Source organism: Zophobas morio, unplaced genomic scaffold (assembly GCF_036711695.1).
Source record: "Zophobas morio isolate AGI-343-1 ecotype UQ-CSIRO unplaced genomic scaffold, CSIRO_AGI_Zmor_V1 ptg000054l, whole genome shotgun sequence".
Classification (NCBI taxonomy): domain Eukaryota; kingdom Metazoa; phylum Arthropoda; class Insecta; order Coleoptera; family Tenebrionidae; genus Zophobas; species Zophobas morio.
This window is the reverse complement of record NW_026972159.1, coordinates 3,868,320-3,889,689: the sequence shown is the minus strand read 5'-3', so window position 1 is coordinate 3,889,689 and position 21,370 is coordinate 3,868,320. Positions and strand designations below refer to the sequence as shown.

At 30.1% G+C, this 21,370-nt stretch overlaps 1 protein-coding gene across 3 annotated transcripts in view; it reads right to left on the bottom strand.

Annotated features, from left to right (window-relative positions):
• Twin (twin) overlaps positions 1 to 21,370 on the bottom strand; it is a 96,201-nt gene that overhangs the window by 2,060 nt on the left and 72,771 nt on the right. For 2 of the 3 annotated variants that reach the window (XM_064074546.1, XM_064074545.1), the window contains exons 4-8: positions 7,597 to 7,665; positions 7,064 to 7,376; positions 6,862 to 7,013; positions 6,367 to 6,778; positions 18 to 233 (exon numbers count right to left, since the gene is read on the bottom strand). In XM_064074546.1, the coding sequence (XP_063930616.1) occupies positions 18 to 233; positions 6,367 to 6,778; positions 6,862 to 7,013; positions 7,064 to 7,376; positions 7,597 to 7,665 (1,162 nt within the window). Of the gene's footprint in view, positions 1 to 13; positions 234 to 6,366; positions 6,779 to 6,861; positions 7,014 to 7,063; positions 7,377 to 7,596; positions 7,666 to 21,370 lie in introns of those variants that run through there. The other variant, XM_064074547.1, reaches the window with a different exon arrangement.

Sequence of the window (21,370 nt, the reverse complement as noted above, 5' to 3'; positions counted from 1 at the left end):
GCGCTCTCTGAACTCACCTGTGACCGATTATGCCGTTAATTGGTGCGGACACGGTTGGCACCATTTCAAGTTCAACAAGCAAAGGAAAATGGTCGGAGAAAACGTGCGGATGTGGACAGCCGATTACTTTGTTTTGCGTTAACCACTCGGATGACAGAGGGCCCAGCAAACCTAATGGCGTCATTGTCTGTTTCGCGTAGAATATGTAATCAATAATGCCCTTGAAGTCGAATCTGCGGAAAAACAACACATTTTAAGCTGATGCGACCTAGAAACAACATAAAATTCAATTTTGAAAAACAATCGCAAGCGCGGAACTCGAAACTGATTTAGAGCCAACTCTAAACCAAAATGTTTTCGACCGTACAGAATAAATACATAAATATACGAATATATAAATTTACACTGTGTGACTCCGTTTTATTGCAGATATTAAAGACATTAAGAATGAATAATTAAAATTAAATTTCAATATAATTATCTAGTCATCTTTGGAATGTCATATAGGTGTCATTTAATCACAGCACCAACTTTTCAACTTATAACAATTCACTGAAAAAAAAAAAAAGATCGAAAATTAATTTCGACAGAAAATTTTGTGATTTTTGTTTTTAGCTAACCTCTATAAAGTAAAAACCAGTGGCGTAGAAAACACTCCTGCAGCTTTTTGGCCGTTTTTTTTATTTTTTTTTTTGGTTTTTGTCGGTTTTTCCATTTGCAATTTTTCGAGATTCAGGTTTAAATTTTTCGGTTTTTGCTTTTTGCAGCTTATGAATTTTTCAATTTTAATTTTTTCAAATTTTTGATATGCGATCATCCAGTTTTTCACTTTTTTGTTACTTCAATTTTTCGATCTAAAATTTCTCAAGTTTCAGTTTTTTATTTCTTTAATTTTTCGAATTTTTATTTTAAAATTTTTCAATTCTTTGATTTTCCTACATTTGGATATTTAAGTTTTTCGATTTTGCAATTTTTCGATTTACAATTTTTCTTTTCGGTTTATTTTCTTTATTTTTATTTTTTTTTAGTTTCTTCAATTTTTCTATAATTTGCTAGTTTTCGGTTTAAAGTTTCTCGAGTTTTCAATTTTTAATTTTTCTAATTTCAATTTTTCATTTCGGTTTTTATTTTCTTTCCTTTTACAATTTTTCGACTTTTCAATGATTCGATCTTATAATTTTTTATTTTCTTAATTTCAATATTTTCAATTTTTCGATTTACGATTTAACGAATTTTTTGGTTCTTCTAGATTTTTTCCTTTTTCGTTTTTTCAATTTTTGATTTCCCACTTTCTCGATTTTTCCATTAAAATTTTTTCTTCAATTCGATTTTTCAATTTTTCGATGGTTCAATATTACAGTTTTTCGACTTTACGATTTTGATTTTTCTATAATTTTTCGACTGTACAATTTTTACATTTTTCAATTTTTCATTTTTCAAATTTTTCCATTTACAATTTTTTGTTTCTGTTTTTCTATTTTCTTTCTTTTTTCAATGTTCATATTTTATAATTTTTCGTTTTATTAGAGGTTATGTCATTTGCCAAAATCAGTTATCTTACGGAGTACTAGCCCCGCCCACTCTCCCTCTATTTTCTTAAAGGGTAGGTCATTTAGCAAAATCAGTCTTATCTTACCAAGTACTAGCTACATAAGGCATATTTTGGCAAATGACATTCTATATGAAAATAAAGGGCGGGTGGGTGGGCGGGGCCAGTATTTGATAAGATAAGACTGATTTTGGCACTTTTGACATATTAGACCACGTTTCAACTATTTTCGAAAATTTTCTTGGAGATTTCGATATCCATTTTCGGCTTCGTTTCTTCGAAAATTCCTACCGTTTCTCCAGAATCGCTATTTGAAATATAGCACTTTTCAGTTTTATTTTAGTTTCACAAAATTTTTTTTCGATTTTTAGAATTTTCAATTTTTCATTTTTCAAATTTATCCATTTAGAATTTTTCGTTTCTGCTTTTTATTTTTTTTCTTTTTTCAATGTTCCTATTTTATAATTTTCCTTTTTTTTTTCAATATGAAATTTTTCAATTTTCGGATTTGCAATTTTTCGGTTTTCAATTTTTTAAATTTTCAACTTTTAGATTTTTTTCGCTTTTTCAATTTTAGATTTTTCAGTTTTTCGATTTTTCCATTTATCGTTTCTTCAACTTTTGATTTACTTTTTTTTTAGTTTTCTAATTGCAATTCTTCGATTTAAAGTTTCTCGAGTTTTCAATTTTAAATTTTTCAAATTTCAATTTTTCATTTCGGTTTTTATTTTCTTGATTTTTACAATTTTTTGATTTTTCCATGTTTTCATTTACTTTCTCGAGTTTTCAATTTTAAATTTTTCGATTTTGTGTTTCGGTTTTTAATTTATTTTTACAATTTTTCGATTTTTCAATGATACGATCTTATAATTTTTTGTTTTCTCAATTTCAATATTTTCAACTTTTCGATTTGCAATTTAACGAATTTTTTGAAGATTTTCAGATTTTTCAAATTTTCTTTTCAGTTTTTTATTTTCTTTATTTTTTCAATGTTGTTTTATAATACATTTTTCTTTTTTTTCAATGTAAAATTTTTCAGTTCTTGAATTTATTATTTTACGGTTTTCAATTTTGAAAATTTTCAACTTCTAGATTTTTTCGTTTTTCATTTTTCAGTTTTTTATTTCTCCAGAATCGCTAATTGAAATATAGCACTTTTCAGTTTTATTTTTGTTTCACAAAATTTTTTTCGATTTTTAGAATTTTCAATTTTTCATTTTTCAAATTTATCCATTTAGAATTTTTCGTTTCTGCTTTTTATTTTCTTTTTTTTTCAATGTTCATATTTTATAATTTTCCTTTTTTTTTCAATATGAAATTTTTCAATTTTCGGATTTGCAATTTTTCGGTTTTCAATTTTTTAAATTTTCAACTTTTACATTTTTTTCGCTTTTTCAATTTTAGATTTTTCAGTTTTTCGATTTTTCCATTTTTCGTTTCTTCAACTTTTGATTTAATTTTTTTTTAGTTTTTATTTCAAATATGTAACTAATGACTATAATTTAAAAAAAAAAATCCCTTTTTGAATTTTAGGATTTTAGAATTTTTCAATTTTTCAATTATTCGCTTTCAAAATTGTTTCTTCTATTCGATTTTTAGTTTTTCAATTTTTCGATGTTTCATTATTACAGATTTTCGACTTTACTATTTTGATTTTTCTATAATATTTCGATTGTACAATTTTTGGGTCTTCCAATTTTTCGGTTTGCAATTTCATGAATTTTTTGAAAATATTTCTTCGATGTTTAAATTTTTCAATTTTTTATTTTTCAAATTTTTCCATTTACGATTTTTTGTTTCTGTTTTTTATTTTATTTCTTTTTTCAATGTTCATATTTTATAATATTTCTTATTTTTCAATTTCTTAAATTTTCAACTTTTAGATTTTTTTCATTTTTCGTTTCTTCAACTTTTGCATTATAAATAATTAAAAAAAATAATCATTTTTTCAATTTTAGGATCTTGCCCTCCATTTTCTTGGAGGATAATTTGCGAAAATCAGTCTTATCTCATTAAGTAGTATCCCCGCCCACCCGCCCTCTCTTTTCTTAGGGGGTGCGTCATTTGCCAAAATCTGTTTTATCTTAGCTAGTACTGGGTAAAATAAGACTGACTTTGGCAAATGACATACCCTCTAAGAAACGAGACGGCGGGTGGGCGGGCCTAGTACCTGTTATGATAAGAGTGATTTTGGCAAATGAGATACCTTCCAAGAAAATAGAGGGTGGGTGGGCGGGGCTAGTATTTGATAAGATAAGACTGATTTTGGCACTTTTGACATTTTTCAGTGTTCATATTTTATAATTTTTCTTTTTTTTACAATGTGAAAATTTTCAGTTTTCGGATTTACAATGTTTCTGTTTTCAATTTTTTAAATTTTCAACTTTTAGATTTTTTTAATTTTTTTTCTTTTTTTCAATTGTAGATTTTTCAGTTTCTCGATTTTTCCATTTTTCGTTTCTTCAACTTTTGAATTACATTTCTTTTTAGTTTTCATTTCAAATATGTCACTAATAACAATTATAATTTACGAAAATTTTTCATTTTTTGAATTTTTGGATTTTAGAATATTTCCATTTTCTAATTACTGGCTTTGAAAGCTTTTTCTGTTATTCGATTTTTCTACAATTTTTCGATTTTACAATTTTTGGGTCTTCCAATTTTTTGGTTTGCAATTTCATGAATTTTTTGAAAATATTTTTTCGATTTTTAAATTTTTCATTTTTCAAATTTTTTCATTTACAATTTTTCATATGTTCATTTTTATAATCTTTCGTTTTCTAAAAGGGTATGTCATTTGCCAAAATCAGTTATCTTACAAAGTACCCACCCTCTATTTTCTTAGAAGCTATGTCATTTGCCAAAATCAGTCTTATTTTACCCAGTACTAGCTAAGATAAGACAGATTTTGGCAAATGACATTCTATAGGAAAATAAAGGGCGGGTGGGCGGGGCTAGTATTTGATAAGATAGGGCCGATTTTGGCACTTTTGACATTTTTTAGTTTTTAAATTTATCCATTTAGAATTTTTCGTTTCTATTTTAATTTTCTTTCTTTTTTTCAATTTTCGGATTTATAATTTTTCTGTTTTCAATTTTTTAAATTTTCAATTTTTTAAATTTTCAACTTTTAGATTTTTTTCATTTTTGTCCTTTTTTCAATTTTAGATTTTTCAGTTTCTCGATTTTTCCATTTTTAGTTTCTTCAACTTTTGAATTACATTTCTTTTTAGTTTTCGTTTCAAATATGTCGCTAATAACAATTATAATTGTTAAAATTGTCCATTTTTTGAATTTTAGAATTTTTCCATTTTTCAATTACTAGCTCTGAAAACATTTTCTTTTATTCGATTTTTCTATAATTTTTCGATTTTTACAATTTTTGGGTCTTCCAATTTTTTGCTTTGCAATTTCATGAATTTTTGAAAATATTTTTTCGATGTTTAAATCTTTCATTTTTCAAATTTTTCCATTTACAATTTTATTGTTTTTTTTTAATTTTCTAAATTTTCAAGTTTTGGATTTTTTTGTTTTCATTTCAAATGTGCAATTAATAATAATTATAATTTAAAATTTTTCTCACTTTTTAAATTTTAGGATCTTGCCCCCTGTTTTCTTAGAGGATATGTCATTTGCCAAAATCATCTTATCTTACCAAGTACTAGCCCCGCCCACCCACCCTCTATTTTCTTAGGAGGTGTCATTTACTAAAACCAGTCTTATTTTACCCAGTACTAGCTAAGATAAGACAGATTTTGGCAAATGACATACCTTCTAAGAAAATAGAGGGCGGGTGGGCGGGGCTAGTATTCGATAAGATAGGACTGATTTTGACACTTGACATTTTTCAGTTTTTAAATTTATCCATTTAAAATTTTTCGTTTCTGTTTTTATTTTCTTTCTTTTTTTCAATGTTCATATTCTATGCATATTTTTTTAAATGTGAAAATTTTCAATTTTCAGGTTTACAATTTTTCGGTTTTCAATTTTTTAAATATTCAACTTCTAGATTTTTATAATTTTTTTTTCGTTTTTTTAATTCCAGATTTTCCAGTTTCTCGATTTTTCCATTTTTCGTTTCTTCAACTTTTTAATTACATTTTTTTTTAGTTTTCATTTCAAATATGTCGCTAATAACAATTATAATTTTTAAAATTGTCCATTTTTCGAATTTTAGAATTTTTCCATTTTTTAATTACTGGCTTTGAAAACTTTTTCTTTTATTCGCTTTTTCGATTTTCGAAATTTCAATATTACAATTTTTCGACTTTCCTATAATTTTTCGATTTTACAATGTTCGAGTCTTCCAATTTTTCTACTCATTAATTTCTCCCGATTTTTAATTTCTCCATTTTTAGTTTTTCAATGTTGCAATTTTTCCGGTTTTCAGTTCTTCGATTTGCTTCGTTTTTTGAGTTTTTCATTTTTTCCGATTTTTAGTCGCGAAACTTAAATATCGAAAAAACTAAATATTGTAAAATCGAAAAATGAAGATCGAAAAATAGAAACTTTTGGACGTCAAGAAATTGAAAAATTGAAAAAATTAAAAGAGTATAAAATGAAAACTTTGGAAAATCAAAAAACTGAAAAAACGGAAAACTGAAGAAACGAAAAATTGAATAAACGAAAAATCAAAAAACTAAAGGAAATGAAAAAACAACAGACAAAAGCGGTAAACCTCTTTCTTCGTATTATATGGTATCATTAAAATTAAATTTCAAAATAACCATCTAGCCATCGTTGGAAAGTCACATGCGCGTCACTTAATCACAGCACCAACATTTCAACCAACCACAACTCAGAAAAAGACCACTTACGTGTAATTTGTGAACGGCATTATTTCGTCATTGTAGGCAGAAGCGAGCTTGAAGGAATGTGTAAATTCATTAGGTTTATCACAGCTCAGGATCTTCTCCAGGCATTGTTTATAACTAAAGTCTTTGAAATCCTTATGATCTTGCGAAACCCTTCCCGTGCTCAAGAATTCGATGACGCCCGAATCCGGCAACGAGTTGAAATCGCCGCACAGAACGAGCTGGATGCTGTTCGCGTCTGCGTTCACGTTCTCGGAGGCTTTAAGTGTTTGAGCAGATTTTTCAAGTATCGTTTTGAGCTCATTGCTTAGCATCATCGTCTGGATCAGCTTGACGTCGCAGAACTCGGGATCCCAATGGATATGTGCTGTACATACTAGGATGGGTTGTTGGACGAATGGTGCATCCGCTGGAGCTGAAGAAAGAATGTCGTTAGGTCGTTGACGAAAAGCGCGAAAGGAGCGGGTGCGAGAATGGGTCCTTGCGCGATTAACTTACTGTTTTCCCAAGCTGCTTCTGTCGTCTGTAGGAGCGCAGCGAGCCCTATGTTGTCCTTCGGCATGACTCTGTTAAGCATGTGGTCCAAACCGTCTGCGTTGGCCATCGCTAACTGGTTAAACTCTACTAAGTGTTCTTTGATTAACGTAAATCTGGAATTTAAAAAATGAAAACCGGGAAACTGTATAGAGTCGATTTTTACTTTGATGTTCTGTAGAAGATGGCACAACCATCGACGTACTTTCTTTCGCTCTCTGCCATATGTTTCGCTCTGGATTTTGGTGAATAGATTCCAGCGTAACCGTCTTGTTTAAGTTCAGGTAAAAAATAGTTGTAAAATTGTTCCATTTCGACTTCTTGTAAATTTATTATGTCGGCGCTGTAATGTCTTATTTCTTCTAGGATACCCTTTTTCCTATAGTCCCAATTTAGAGCCCAACTTGGACAATAACTGTACATTTGTCGTGTTGCGTACTTATCACATAAAACATTATAACACATCACAGTGAAAATACCTGAAACGAAAAAATTATTCAAACGATTTTGTTTGCGTGAAATTTGGAAGATGAAAGTCGCGTTTTTTATGCTAATGGGGTCCAGATTTCCACATTATGGGTCCGCTGTAGGTTCTAATGGAGCAACTTTTTCTTTTATGAGTACCATTACACTAATAATTTAACTTTCTTGCGGTTTTTAAAATAATTATTGACGAATGAGAGCCGTTTGACTACTTACATGTCGGTCGGTTAGATGTTGGCCTAGCTAAAGGGATCCAAGGCCGAGGAGGTGGTGTAGGAGTCGTAACTGAAAAAAAAAACTTCCCTTAATATTTTTTACAAAAGTATATAGGTCTCATAGTCAATACAAACATGTACACCTGGTTGGAAGCCCCACCCTCCGCCCAACACCGTATCTTATGCGGCGTGTGGGCGGGGTTAAGTATGCCATATGGTCTCCACGTCAAGACACGATATAAAAAGCGCACAAATGAAAGAGTTCGGTGCCCCGCCCACTACACTGACGGATCATCAGATAACCAATGAAACAGTCATCACAATGGGCGGGGCAAGTGTGCTCGTACCGGGGCTATTTTTAAACCATTACAAAATACGCTGTCATATTTTGCTCATCACGTTCGGCTGATTTATTTTGATGTGTTGACGTTTGTACATTTCAAATTCGCAATGTAGTAAATTTATTGAACTCGGCGAAGACTAAGCGTGTGCTAGAAACTTAAATTAGTCCGGTGAATCAGAACCGTAGAATTCGTGTACAACTCGTGGTCATGCTTCGAATTAATGAAATTTCAGTTCATGAAATGGAGGCGATACGATGAATGCACAAATTGGGGACGGTGGACACAAAAGAACTAGGATAGAGGTAAAGAATTGCTTATGATTTCAAAAGCCGGTTTCAAAATTTTAGAAAATTTATAGTCGATGTAATTGAGCTGATTTTTTTATTAAAAAGATGGTGTAAAACTATTTAGAGAAAATTTCCCCCGCTGCTGAAGTGAAATAAAACAAATCCAGTTTCTTAGATGAATTATAAAATTTAATGTTGAGAATTTAATTTTTATAACCCCCGTGAGTTAAAATAAGGATATGATTGTGTGGATTGTTAAACTAAGTGATGTTTCAAGCGAGCTTTTCGTATTAAAATTTCGTAATCATTTCATCAACTTTTTAATAAAGATAAGAAAAACAATAAAAAAATAAAACAAAAAAGGCGACAGAAAAAGCGAGAAAAATAACGATAAAAAACCGTGACTTTAAGGTGATAAAAACAAGTGCCAAAAAAACCAAAAAAACAAAAATTGCAAGAAAGAGTATTAAAAACAGACGAGGAAAAACATAAAAAAGCGACTTAAAAAACAGTACAGAAAGTCAAAACGCGATAAAGGCGATAAAAAATAGGTAAAAAGGTGATAAAAATAGTGAAAAAAAAGGCTTCCAAAAAGTTTGAAAATGCTGGACCCAAAAATGACCAAAAGAGGCGAAAAAAGATAAGGGGCCAAGAAACACAATAAAAGCGACAATAAAGACGATACAGAAGGCCACAAAAAGAGTATTAAATAATCGACAAAAATAGCCGACAAAAAAGTGGAAAACGCTGCGAAAAAAGGCAAAAAAGGTCAAATAAAAGGCAGACAAAAAACCCGACAAAGAAAAAGCGCAAAAAGGTGGCAAAAAAGACGAAAAACATTTCAAAAAAACAAAAAAAAGTTATAAAAAAGGCGGCAAAACATAAAAAAGGGTCAAAAAATGACACAAAAACGGAAAAAAACCAAAAACTGGCGGAAAAAAAAACACCAAAAAGCAGGACAAAAACTGGCGGAAAAAAAAACACCAAAAAGCAGGACAAAAATGCGACAAAAGACCACGCGGGAAAAAAGGCAATAAAAAAAGGCGACAAAAAAGATAACAGACCAAAATAAGCAATTAAACAAGGACAACCAAAGCGCCAAAAAAAAGATAGGGGATCAAAAAAAAAAACATGACAACAAAACGCCATAAGAAGTCAAAAAAAAAAACAAAAAAAAAACGAAAAAAGAAGATCCATAAGGACAAAAATGCAACCAGAAAATTACATGGAACAAAAGGCAATTAAAAAGGGCATAAAAAACCAAAAGGGGCTAAAAAATGCGATAAAAAAAGAATAAAAAAAACAATTAAAAACACAAAAATTACTGGTAGAAAGCTACAGAAAAGACCAGAAAAAAGGCCGACAAAAGACGACCAAAAAAAAAGAAAAGATAATGAGTCAAAAAAGTAGACAATAAAAGTGACAACAAAGAAGACAAAAAAATTGCCAAAAAAATACGAGAAAAAAAAACAGGCAAAAAATTACTAAAAAAAGGTCAGGGATAAAAAAACGCAGCAAAGCCACAAAAGGCCAAAAAAAACGTTAAAATACTGCAAAAAAGGAAAAAAAAAAATCCAAAAGCAGGCCAAAAATGCGTCAAAAATCACATGGGAAAAAGGCAACCAAAAAAAAAGATAAGGGACAGAAAAAGACAAAAAGCGACGAAAGACAGTAAAAAACAAAAAATACTGGTAAAAGGCCACAAAAAAGACCAGAAAAAAGGCCGGCAAAACACGACAAAAAAAATGATTAGAGCCCCAAAACGACGACAAAAAAAAAAGATAATGAGTTAAAAAAGTACACAATAAAAGTGATCACAAAGGTGACTAAAAAATTACCAAAAAAAAAACGAGAAAAAAATTACTAAAAAAACGGCAAGGCGACCAAAAAAGTTAAAAGATCACAAAAAAGGTAAAAAAAATCCAAAAGCAGGACAAAAATGCGTCAAAAAACACATGGAAAAAAGGTAAGAGACCAAAAAATGTGACAAAAAAAAGACAAAAAACGACGAAAAAAAAAGACAATTAAAAAAACACGAAAATGGAAAAAAAATAGCGGTAAAAGGCTACAACAAAGAGTAGAAAAAAGGCGGACAAAAACAGACAAAAAAATTAGAAGGGCCCAAAGAAAAGGAGTCAAAAAAAAGATAATGCGGCAAAAAACGCGAGAAAAAAAGGGTTCATAAAAGTGACAAAAGGAGACTAAAAAGAATGACAAAAAAAAGGTGCCAAAAAATAACCAAAAAAAAGCAACGGATCAAAGAGAAGGACAAAAATGCGAAAAAAATCACATGGGAAAAAAAAGGCAAACAAAAAAAACCAGGGATAATGAGGCAAAAATGCGACTAGAAAAGGACAAAAACTGACGAAAAAAGACAATAAAAAAATCACGAAAATACAGTTAAAAAATTACGGCAAAAGGCTACAACAAACATTAGAAAAAAGGCGGACAAAAACAGACCAAAAAAAAAAAAAGGAAAAGGGCCCAAAAAAGGTCGAAATTGACAAAAAAGACAAGAAAATCACATGAAAAAAAGGCAACAAAAAAACAAAAAATGATAAGAGGCCAAAAAAATGCATCAAAAAAAGTACAAAAAAAACGACGGAAAAAAGACAATAGAAATCACAAAAATACAATTAAAAAATTGCAGCAAAAGAGTACAACAAAGAACAGAAAAAAAGCGGACAAAAAAGATAAAAACAAACCAGAAAAAAAGATAATGACCTAAAAAAGGGCGACAAAAAACACAATAAATGACAAAAAAAGCGTCTAAAAAAATTGACAAAAAAACGACCAAAAAGGGCAAAATTGCAACAAAAACCAGGCTGAAAAACAGAGACCAAAAAAAAGGGCTACGAGAAAAGGACCACAAAAGTGACAAAAAAAAGGCGACTAAAAGACAAGAAAAAAAGCAGACAAAAAATAACCAAAAAAAAATGCAAGGGATCCAAAAAACGCAACAAAAAAAGGCCATCAAAAGCAAAAAAAACTACGGAAAAAGATTACAAAAAAGGCGAAAAAAAGATCCAAAAGCAAGACAAAAATGCGACAAAAATTATTTCAAAGGCAACAAAAAATTAAGAGGCTCAAAAATGCGCCAAAAAAAGAATAAAAAACGACAAAAAATGACAATGAAAAACACAAAAATACAATTAAAAAAATAGCAAGAAAAGACTAAAAAAAAACTCAGGAAAAATGCGGACAAAAACAGATTAAAAAAATAAGAGCCCACAAAAATAGCGAGAAAAAAAAGATGAGTGAAAAAAAGGCGACAAAAAAAACGTTTAAAACAAATTGAAAAAAGAAAGGACCAAAACGGAAACGAAAACCAGGCGGAAAAACAGTGACAAAAAAAGATGAGTCAAAAAAAAGACGACATAAAAAACGTAGACTCAAAAAAAGGCGACAAAAAAAGCGTCTAAAAAAATTGATAAGATAAGATAAGATAAAATAAAAGACAAAAAAAGGACCACAAAAGTGACAAAAAAAGGCAACAAAAAACAACAAAAAATGATAAAAGGCCAAAAAAATGCGACAAAAAAGGGCAAAAAACGACGAACAAAAAAAGACAATAAAAATCACAAAAAGAGAATTAAAAAATTGCAGCAAAAGACTACAACAAAGATCAGAAAAAAAGATAAGGGCCTAAAAAGGGGCAACAAAAAAAAGATATTGAGTTAAAAAAAGGTAATAACTCAAAAAAAGGCGACAAAAAATACAATAAAAGTGACAAAAAAGGCGACAAAAAAAGCGTCTAAAAAAATTGACAAAAAAAACACCAAAAATGGCAAAAATGCAACAAAAACCAGGCGGAAAAACAGAGACCAAAAAAAGGGGCTATGAAAAAAGGACCACAAAAGTGACAAAAAAAAGGCGGCTAAAAGAAAAAAAAGGCAGACAAAAAATAACCGAAAAAAAATGCAAGGGATCCAAAAAACGCGACAAAAAAAGGCCATCAGAAGCAAAAAAAACACAACGGAAAAAGATTACAAAAAAGGCGAAAAAAAGATCCAAAAGGTAGACAAAAATGCGACAAAAATTATTTCAAAGGCAACAAAAAAAACAAAAAATGATAAGAGGCCAAAAAATGCGTCAAAAAAGGACAAAAAACGACAAAAAAAAGACAACGAAAAACACAAAAATACAAATAAAAAATAGCAAGAAAAGACTAAAAAAAAAAGATCAGGTAAAATGCGAACAAGAGCAGATTAAAAAAATAAAAGCCCAAAAAAAGAGCGACAAAAAACAAGATGAGTGAAAAAAGGCGACCAAAAAAAACAAAAAAAAAACGTTTAAAAAAAATTGAAAAAAGAAAGGACCAAAACGGAAACGAAAACCAGGCGGAAAAACAGTGACAAAAAAAAAGATGAGTCAAAAAAAAGACGACAAAAAAAAACCGTAGACTCAAAAAAAGGCGACAAAAAAAAGCGTCTAAAAAAATTGACAAAAGAAACGATCAAAAAGGGCAAAGATGTAACAAAAACCAGACGGAAAAATAGAGACCAAAAAAAGGGCGACAAAAAAGTAAACAAAAAAAGGCAACAAGAAAAAACATAAGAGGCCAAAAAATGCGATAAAAAAGGACAAAAAAAAACTACAAACAAAAAAGTCAATGAAAAATACAATTAAAAAATAGCAGCAAAAACTACAAAAAAGATCTGAAAGAAGGCTGAAAAAAAAACAGGTAATGAGTCAAAAAAGGCGACAAAAAAAACAATAAAAGTGACAAAAAATAAGACAAAAGAAATGAACAAGGGTAAAAATGCAACGAAAACCAGGCGGAAAAACAGAAACCAAAAAAATGGGACAAAAAAAAAGATAAGGGGCAAAAAAAATAATAAAGAACCAAATAAGGGGACAAAAAATATAAAACAAAATATTGTACAAAAATGCGATAAAAATGGAGTAAATGAACAAAAAAAGATGATAAATAATACGGAAAAAAGCGATTAAAAAGGGCGGACAAAAAAACTACTAAAAAAACAAGGGGACAAAAAAGGACAAGTGGCCAAGAAAAGGAAATTAAAAATCGACAAAAAAGCTGAAAAACTTCGCAAAAAAGAGACGACAAAAATATTAAATGGGAGCCAAAAACCGCAACAAAATAGGCGATAAAGAACAACACACCAAAAAGACGCGACAAAAAAGGCGATAAAAGACGGAAAGAAGGCTGCAAAAAAGGTGAAAAACTACCAAAAAGTAGAACAAAAATGCGACAAAAGCCATTAAAATGCGATAAAAATAAAACATAAAGCGAAAAAAAAACAAGAAATATTTTTTTGACTAGATTGGAAAAAAATTAAGGTTAAAAAATCAGAAGAGTAACTGGTCTGAATACAAAAATTTACACTCTTAGCTGAAATTAACAATGGAAGTGGGGATTTCACAGATTTAGGGCCAGTTTGTAGAATATTTTAACTGAGACTAAGTTAACCATGCATTTAATCAGGCATTTAGCGACGTCTGATTGGCGTAGAATCGGTCATGTGGCTCTTTAACGCCGTATTAAAAATTTAATCGCAATCAAATAAATAATTAACTGAGCTTCTTTAAACCGGTTCCTAAACTTTAAAAAAGCTTTAAACTTGATAATCTCTGTATGGTCATTTAGTAAGATAATTAGTTTATTATGTATTATGTATTTACAAAATTTCGAAATTTCCGGCAATATACAATTTTCTTTTATTAAATGATTGGAGTATGATTTTTAGTGCAAATACGTCTATATTTAAGGATGATGGTATAGTTCATGAGCTGATTTATTTATCCGCGCCGTGAAAGTAACACACAACGCACCAACATCTTGCAGAACCTTCTGCTTCTGCAAAAAAAACACAAATATATTGTGAAACGTTGTGTCGCAAAGAGAATTAGTACTTCTGTATACAATACTAAATAAGTCGTGTGTCGCACTTTTCCACAATGCACCTTTTAACTATAATTACAGTGTAGAGAAAGTGCTGCTTTTTCGTCCATAATTACGACGCATGAACATTTCTCTAGTTTTACTTTCTCAAATACCAGTTGCACATCTGCTACACTTCCAACTAACTCCAACCGCACTGTCACTCGCCTCCAATTTGTAAAAAGGAACTCCGATTTAACAACGTGCAATTAAGCAAACATTCCATACATCCCGCGTTGCATTTGAGCCTTTTCTCTTACGTAACGTAACATTGATCTGAAAGCTCTTGCGTAACAGAAGCCGTTGCTCGTTAGCCAACCGCAAGCTCCATGCACTCGCGTTATTTTAATTCGATTGCGATTGACAAAAGAATAACTCCGGGTTTAATTATCGAGCGATCCGGATTGGTCATGGCGTCAAGTTCAAGAACTGTTAATTTATTTCAAAATTTACAGTTCAACTGGCATTAAAACAGTTTTGGTTAATTTACTCGCTTGGTATGGCGGAACGGTCCTTTCGTGATGCTCGAGTGTGGCTTTCTTTTTTCGGACTTTTAAAGCTCATTTGTAGTCGTTGAACCGTTGTTCATGTTAAATTATGGAGGACAAATTGCTGCTTTGAAAGGTAAGCTGCGGTTAGGCGGCGGCGTGACGTCTTGTGGTGAGGGGTGGTTGGACTGATAAAAAATAAGCGACATGTGCTAATGAATACGTTGAGTTGAATTCCATTATGGTAATTTTGAAGCGCTGAGTGTATGTGAGCGCGAGATATAAGGCGCGAATTAAAAAATAAAGGCTTTTCTAACGTTCGGGAATCTTTATATAACTGTTTAAGTGCATTAGCAGACACTACATTTTGTAAGATTTGGTGTTTTAACTAATTTAAGACGTTACAAAAGCGTTATGAAACTTTTGTCTCACAGGTGTTTACACGATCAATTTTAATAAATCATTCTTCCTTTGTTGTTGTGTTGTGTAATTTTTTTGTGTTCTTTCTTCTTTTATGTTCTTTATTTATTTCTTAGACTGGTATTTGCATAAAATTCTACGCGGACACGTATGTGGTTTATTAGTGTATCAATATTTTGTCTCTTTTTTTGTTGTCCTTTGTTTTATCGCTGCTTTTGTCGCTTTCCTTATCTTTGACAAAAACTTAATGACTCACTTGAAACATGCATCGCGTGCTTTTGTACCTGTAGTTTAACAGTCTATTTTTATTTATAGGAATTATCATGAAAAAATGAAATAATTGTCACAAAATTCTTAGAAACATTTTTACTAATTAACTCGAAAGCAACAAAAAACGACTTCTGGGAAATCTTCCACATGAATTCGATTATCGTAAAAATGACAAATCGCTAATCATTTTTTTCTTATTCACTCCAAAGACTTGATGATGTCTAAAATTGTCGATTTTTTGTGGCATTGTTTTGATTCCTCTTTTATTTTTTCTCACCTTTTTCGTCGCCTTTATTGTCATTTTATTTACCCCTTATTTGTTTGTACGCCTTTTTTGTGTCTTTTTCCGCTCTTTTTTATCGTCTTTCTTTGTTCCATTTTCTATGGTCTTTTGTGGCATCTTTTTTCTGTCGCTTTTGTTGTCCTTTTTTGTCACCTTTTTCACCACATGGTTTTTGGGCGAATTTTTGTCCCCATTTTTGTAACTGTATGATTGAAGATCATTTTAATATTCAGAAAAATTATTAAAAAAATTGGTTGAAATCGAATCGAATGAATTTTGAAAATACAAAAATTGAAAAACCGAAAAATCGAAATCCGAAAAGTTGAAACATGAAATGTCGAAAAATTTGGAAACCGAAAAACTGAAAAATCGAGGAATCGAAATAGCCTAAGATCGAAAAATTAAAAACTGAATAACTGAAAAATTGCAGAATAAAAAAATTGAAAAATCCAAAAATTGGAGAATCGAAAATTTGAAAATCGAGAAACTGAAGAACTGAAAATCCAAAAAGTCGTGAAATCGAACATCGAAATGTCGAAAAATCGAGAAATTGAAAAATCAAAAACTTGAAAATGCCAAAAACTGAAAAATTGAAGAATCGAAGAATTGAAGAATCGAAAAATTGACCAACAAAAAATTTGAAAACATTGAATAATCTAAAATAAAAAAATATAAAGATTGAAATATCGAAAAATTGACAAAAATTCCGAAATCTGAAATGTTAAAAAATTTAAAAATTTCGGGAACTCAAAACAAAACATCAAAAAATCTAAAATTTAGAAAACTGAATTTGACAAATCGAAACATTGAAGAATCGAAAAATTTTAAAATCTAGAAATTGAAAAATCCCTAAAATGGAATGCCGAAAAATTGGGAAACCGAAAAATTGAAGAAAAAACAAACTGAAAAATCGCAAAACTGAAATATCTGAAAATTGAGACATCGAAAATTTGAAAATCAAGAAATTAAACAATTGAAAATCCGAAAAATCGAGAAATCGAACATGGAAAAGTCGAAAAATCTAGAACTTGAAAAATCAAAAACTTGGAAATGCCAAAAATCGAAAAATTGAAGAATCAAAACATTTTAATATCGCAAAACTGAAATTTTACAAAATTGAAACATCGAAAATTTGAAAATCGAGAAATCGAAAGTCGAAAAATCGAAAAACTGAAAAATCAAAAACTTAGAAATGCCAAAAATCCAAAAAATTGGAGAATCGAAAATTTGAAAATCGAGAAACTGAAGAACTGTAAATCCAAAAAATGGAGAATTCGAACATCGAAATGTCGAAAAATCGAGAAATTGAAGAATCGGAAAATTGAAGAATCGAAGAATTGAAGAATCGAAAAATTGACCAACAAAAAATTGAAAACATTGAAAAATCTAAAATGAAAAAATACAAAGATTGAAATATCGAAAAATTGACAAAAATTCCGAAGACTGAAATGTTATAAATTGAAAAATTTCGGGAACTCAAAACAAAACATTAAAAAGTCTAAAATTTAGAAAACTGAAATTGAAAAATCGAAACATTGAAGAATCGGAAAATTAAAAAATCTAGAAATTGAAAAATCGCAAAACTCAAATATCTGAAAATTGAGACATCGAAAATTTGAAAATCAAGAAATTACAGAATTGAAAATCCGAAAAATCGAGAAATCGAACATAGAAAAGTCGAAAAATCGAGAACTTGAAAAATCAAACAATTTTAATATCGCAAAACTGAAATATTACAAAATTGAGACATCGAAAATTTGAAAATCGAGAAATTGAATATCGAAAAATCGAAAAACTGAAAAATCAAACAATTTAAAAATCCAAAAACTGAAATTTCAGAAAATTGAGGCATCGAAAATTTGAAAATCGAGAAACTGAAGAATTGAAAACTGAAAAATCGAGAAATCAAAAAGTTGAGACATCCAGAAATCCAGAAATCGAACATCGAAAAGTTGAAGAACAGAAAAAATTAAAGGATCAAAAAAATTAAAGAATAAAAAATTGAATAATTGAAAAACTGAAAAATCGAGAAGTCGAAAAATCAAGAAATTCAAAAATCAAAAACTTAGAAATGCCAAAAATTGAAAAATTGAAGAATTGAAAAACTAAAGAATCAAAAAATTGAAAAATTGCAAAATCGAAATATCAGAAAATTGAGACATCGAAAATTTGAAAATCGAGAAATGAAGAATTGAAAATCTGAAAAATCGAAGAATCGAACACAGAAAAGTCGAAAAATCGAGAAATTGAAAAATCAAAAACTTGGAAACGTCAAAAACCGAAAAATTGAAAAATTGAAAAACTGAAGAACCGAAAAATTGAATAACAAAAAAATTGACGAATAAAAAAAATTGAAAAATCGCAAAACTAAAATATCTCAAAAATGAGACATCGAGAAGTCAAGACATCCAGAAATTTAGAAATCGAACATCGAAAAGTCGAAAAGTCGAGAAATTGAAAAATAAAAAACCTAAAAATTCCAAAAATCGAAAAATTGAAGAATAAAAAAATTGAATAATTGAAAAACTGAAAAATCGAGAAGTCTAGAAATCTAACATCGAAAAGTCGAGAAGTCGAAAAATAAATAAATTGAAAAATCAAAAACTTAGAAATGCCAAAAATCGAAAAATTGAAGAATTGAGACATCGAAAATCGAGAAACTGAAGAGTTGAAAATCTGAAAAATCGAAGAATTGAAAAAACTTGAGAAAGCAAAAAGCGAAAAACTGAAAAATTGAAGAATCGAAAAACTGAAGAATCGAAAAATTGAATAATAAAAAAACTTGAATAAAAAAATTGAAAAATCGCAAACCTGAAATATCTGAAAATTAAGACATCGAAAATTTGAAAATCCAGAAATTAAAGAATTGAAAATCTGAACAATCGGGAAATCGAGATGTCGAGACATCAAGAAATTTAGAAATCGAACATCGAAATGTCGAAAAATCGAGAAATTGAAAACTAAAAAAATTAAAAATGCCAAAAATCGAAAAACTAAAGAATCTAAAAATTGAAGAACCGAAAAATTGGAGAATAAAAAAATTTAAAAATTCCAAAACTGAAATATCTGAAAATTGAGACATCGAAAATTTGAAAAACGAGAAATTGAAAAGTCGAAAATCTAAAAAATCGAGAAATCGAGAAACACTTGACACAACTTAAAAATACAAAAAACCGAAAGTTGAAAAATTGAAGAATTGAAAAACTGAAAAATCGAGAAGTCGAGAAATCGAACATCGAACAGTCGAGAAGTTAAAAAATCAAGAAATTGAGACATTAAAAACATAGAAATGCCAAGAATCGAAAAACTGAAGAACCAAAAAATTGAAAAATCCACAATTTCTTCTCAAAGATATTTTTGAGGAAAAATCTATAGAAAAATATGGTGGATTAATAAATCACATCAATAGACGCATATTATTTTACACACTTTAAGTAGGATTTACTCAGCAAACATTTGAGATGACGTCATCAAAATTTTTCAATAAAGGATTCATGTATCAAATTTTTAATTAAACGAATAACGAACTAAATAAGTTTTGATTTAAACTTTCTTTTACAGTTTTGTATTTTTTTCTAAAAATCTACGTTCAAAATACAAAATTAGAGCGAATTAATACGTAGCGAGTACAGAAAGAAGCCCATTATTATACAAAATTTTGACATATAGCAAATCTTTATGCTGGAGCGGAATAAATAAATTTCAGTAAATAATTAAACAATTAAATTCAACATTCCACAACTAATCCGATGCTTTCGGGCGAGCTACTTTTTCGTATTTTACAAGTATGAAACGTCCAGAAAATATTTGAATAGCTAATTAATTGTATACACGCTTTAAAAACTTCGATATCCACTTGATAATTTTAGTAGAAAAAGTATCATAAACAAGTTAATGAGGTCATATTATCAATAATGTTAACCACTAATAAGTGTCTAGTTTACAGTTTTTATTAGTTACATATTAAATTGTATTTATGATTTTTTTGTGCGGAATACCACCATATTGTAGATACGCTGGAAGGAATAATTTAATATTATTATGTGTATAGTTCTGATACGCCGATCCACACAATCACCTCACGCGAAACAAGGAACTTAATAGGTTCAAATTTTAATTCGCCAACATGTTCACCTTCATGGAATCTGTTTCATGTTTGGCTGATTTCACACGTAAATATGCCACAACAATTGCATAATTAGTAGAAATTCCCTAGGCCACGCATCGCCTCTTCGTCAAAGCTCTCAACGTCAGATTCTCGTAAGAAAATGGGTCGCTGGGTAAAACTAAAAAGATTAGATTCTCAGGTTTCGTCGTCTCGCTGCATTTAGCGCACTTTTCGAGTTCTCACAGTCGGACACGTCTCGAAATTTTCGACAAAGGCTTTGTGTGATGGTCGAAGGCACATAAAGCGTCGAAATAACGAGGTGCAATTAGAGAAACTCGCTTTCATGGAAGAGCGGGTCTCAACCTGGACAAAGAAATCGAAGATGTGGAAGAATTGTGGCCGGTTTTCGAAGTTTCGTGTTTGTATGACCGTGATTTTATCCGGCAAGTGGGTCACCTACGACTTTTCCATGTTTGGCGTAAATAGTAAATTCGCATCTCAATGATATAACAAGCGACTTTCACAAATTAGTAATTTATTCTTCGATGATTGATGCTAATTATGAGTACGGATGAAGAATTTTTCCATTAGGAGATTTTGGATGCTCCGGCTTGCGAAATTACGCGTTTGATCGATCTTAACATGCAAAATCGAGGATGAAAAATGGACGTGATGCGACCACCTCCACGCTTGGGTGAGCTCATGGGAATTATTAATGGTAACTTCTTAACTTTCACCTGTGAGGCGAGCAGAGTCGGTGCCGCGAGGAAAGGCTAGGGTGGAACGACACTGTAATTATTGTGCGTTGCTTAAGCGCGGAAAAAGTGGCTCGAATATTGCAACAAATACAAACGATTAACCTAATAAAAGATTTTGTTTTATTTTAAACGAAAGAAAAAGTCCACTTCAAAAACATTGTAGGTCCGCCTCAAGAAATCGTATTATACCAAGGCGGAGGAGCCAAGAGCAGTGGGCGGGGCCACTGTAAAGATATGTAAGTTAAAAAATTGGTCGAAGGTTAATACGACAGAACTTCTTTCGCCCCTGAACTAGAAATCACTCTTCTATGAAAAATTATGATTTTTTTGCAATTTTTGTTTTCTAATAACCTCCACAAACCTAAATTAATCTTCCGCAATTTTTTCACTTCAACTTTTCATTTTCTTTTGTTTCTTCTGTTTTTCATTTTTTTGTTTTTTCAGTTTTTCAATTTTTCAACTTCTGAATTTTTCACTGTTTAGATTTTGCAATTTTTCGATTTGAGTTCCTCGTGTTTCCAATTTTTAATTTTTCAGTTATTCGATTTTTCGATTTGCGGTTTTGAATTTTTTTTTTGTTTCTTCAATTTTTAGATCCTCCAATTTTTTTAATTTAAAGTATCTCCAGTTTTCAGTTTTCAATTTTTCGTCTCTTTAATTTTTCGTTAGTTCAAATTTTCGATTAGCAATTTTTCATTTCGGTTTTCAGTTTTCTTTTTTTTACACTTTCAATTTTTTCAATTTTTCGTTTCTTCAATTTTTTACTAGTTCAAATTTTCGATTTGTAATTTTTCGCTTCGGTCTTTTATTTTATTTATTTCTGCAAGTCCAAATTTCTTAATTTTTCGTTCTTTCAACTTTAAATTTTTCAGTTTTCCAATTTTCCAACTTTTGCACTTTTCAATTTTTCGA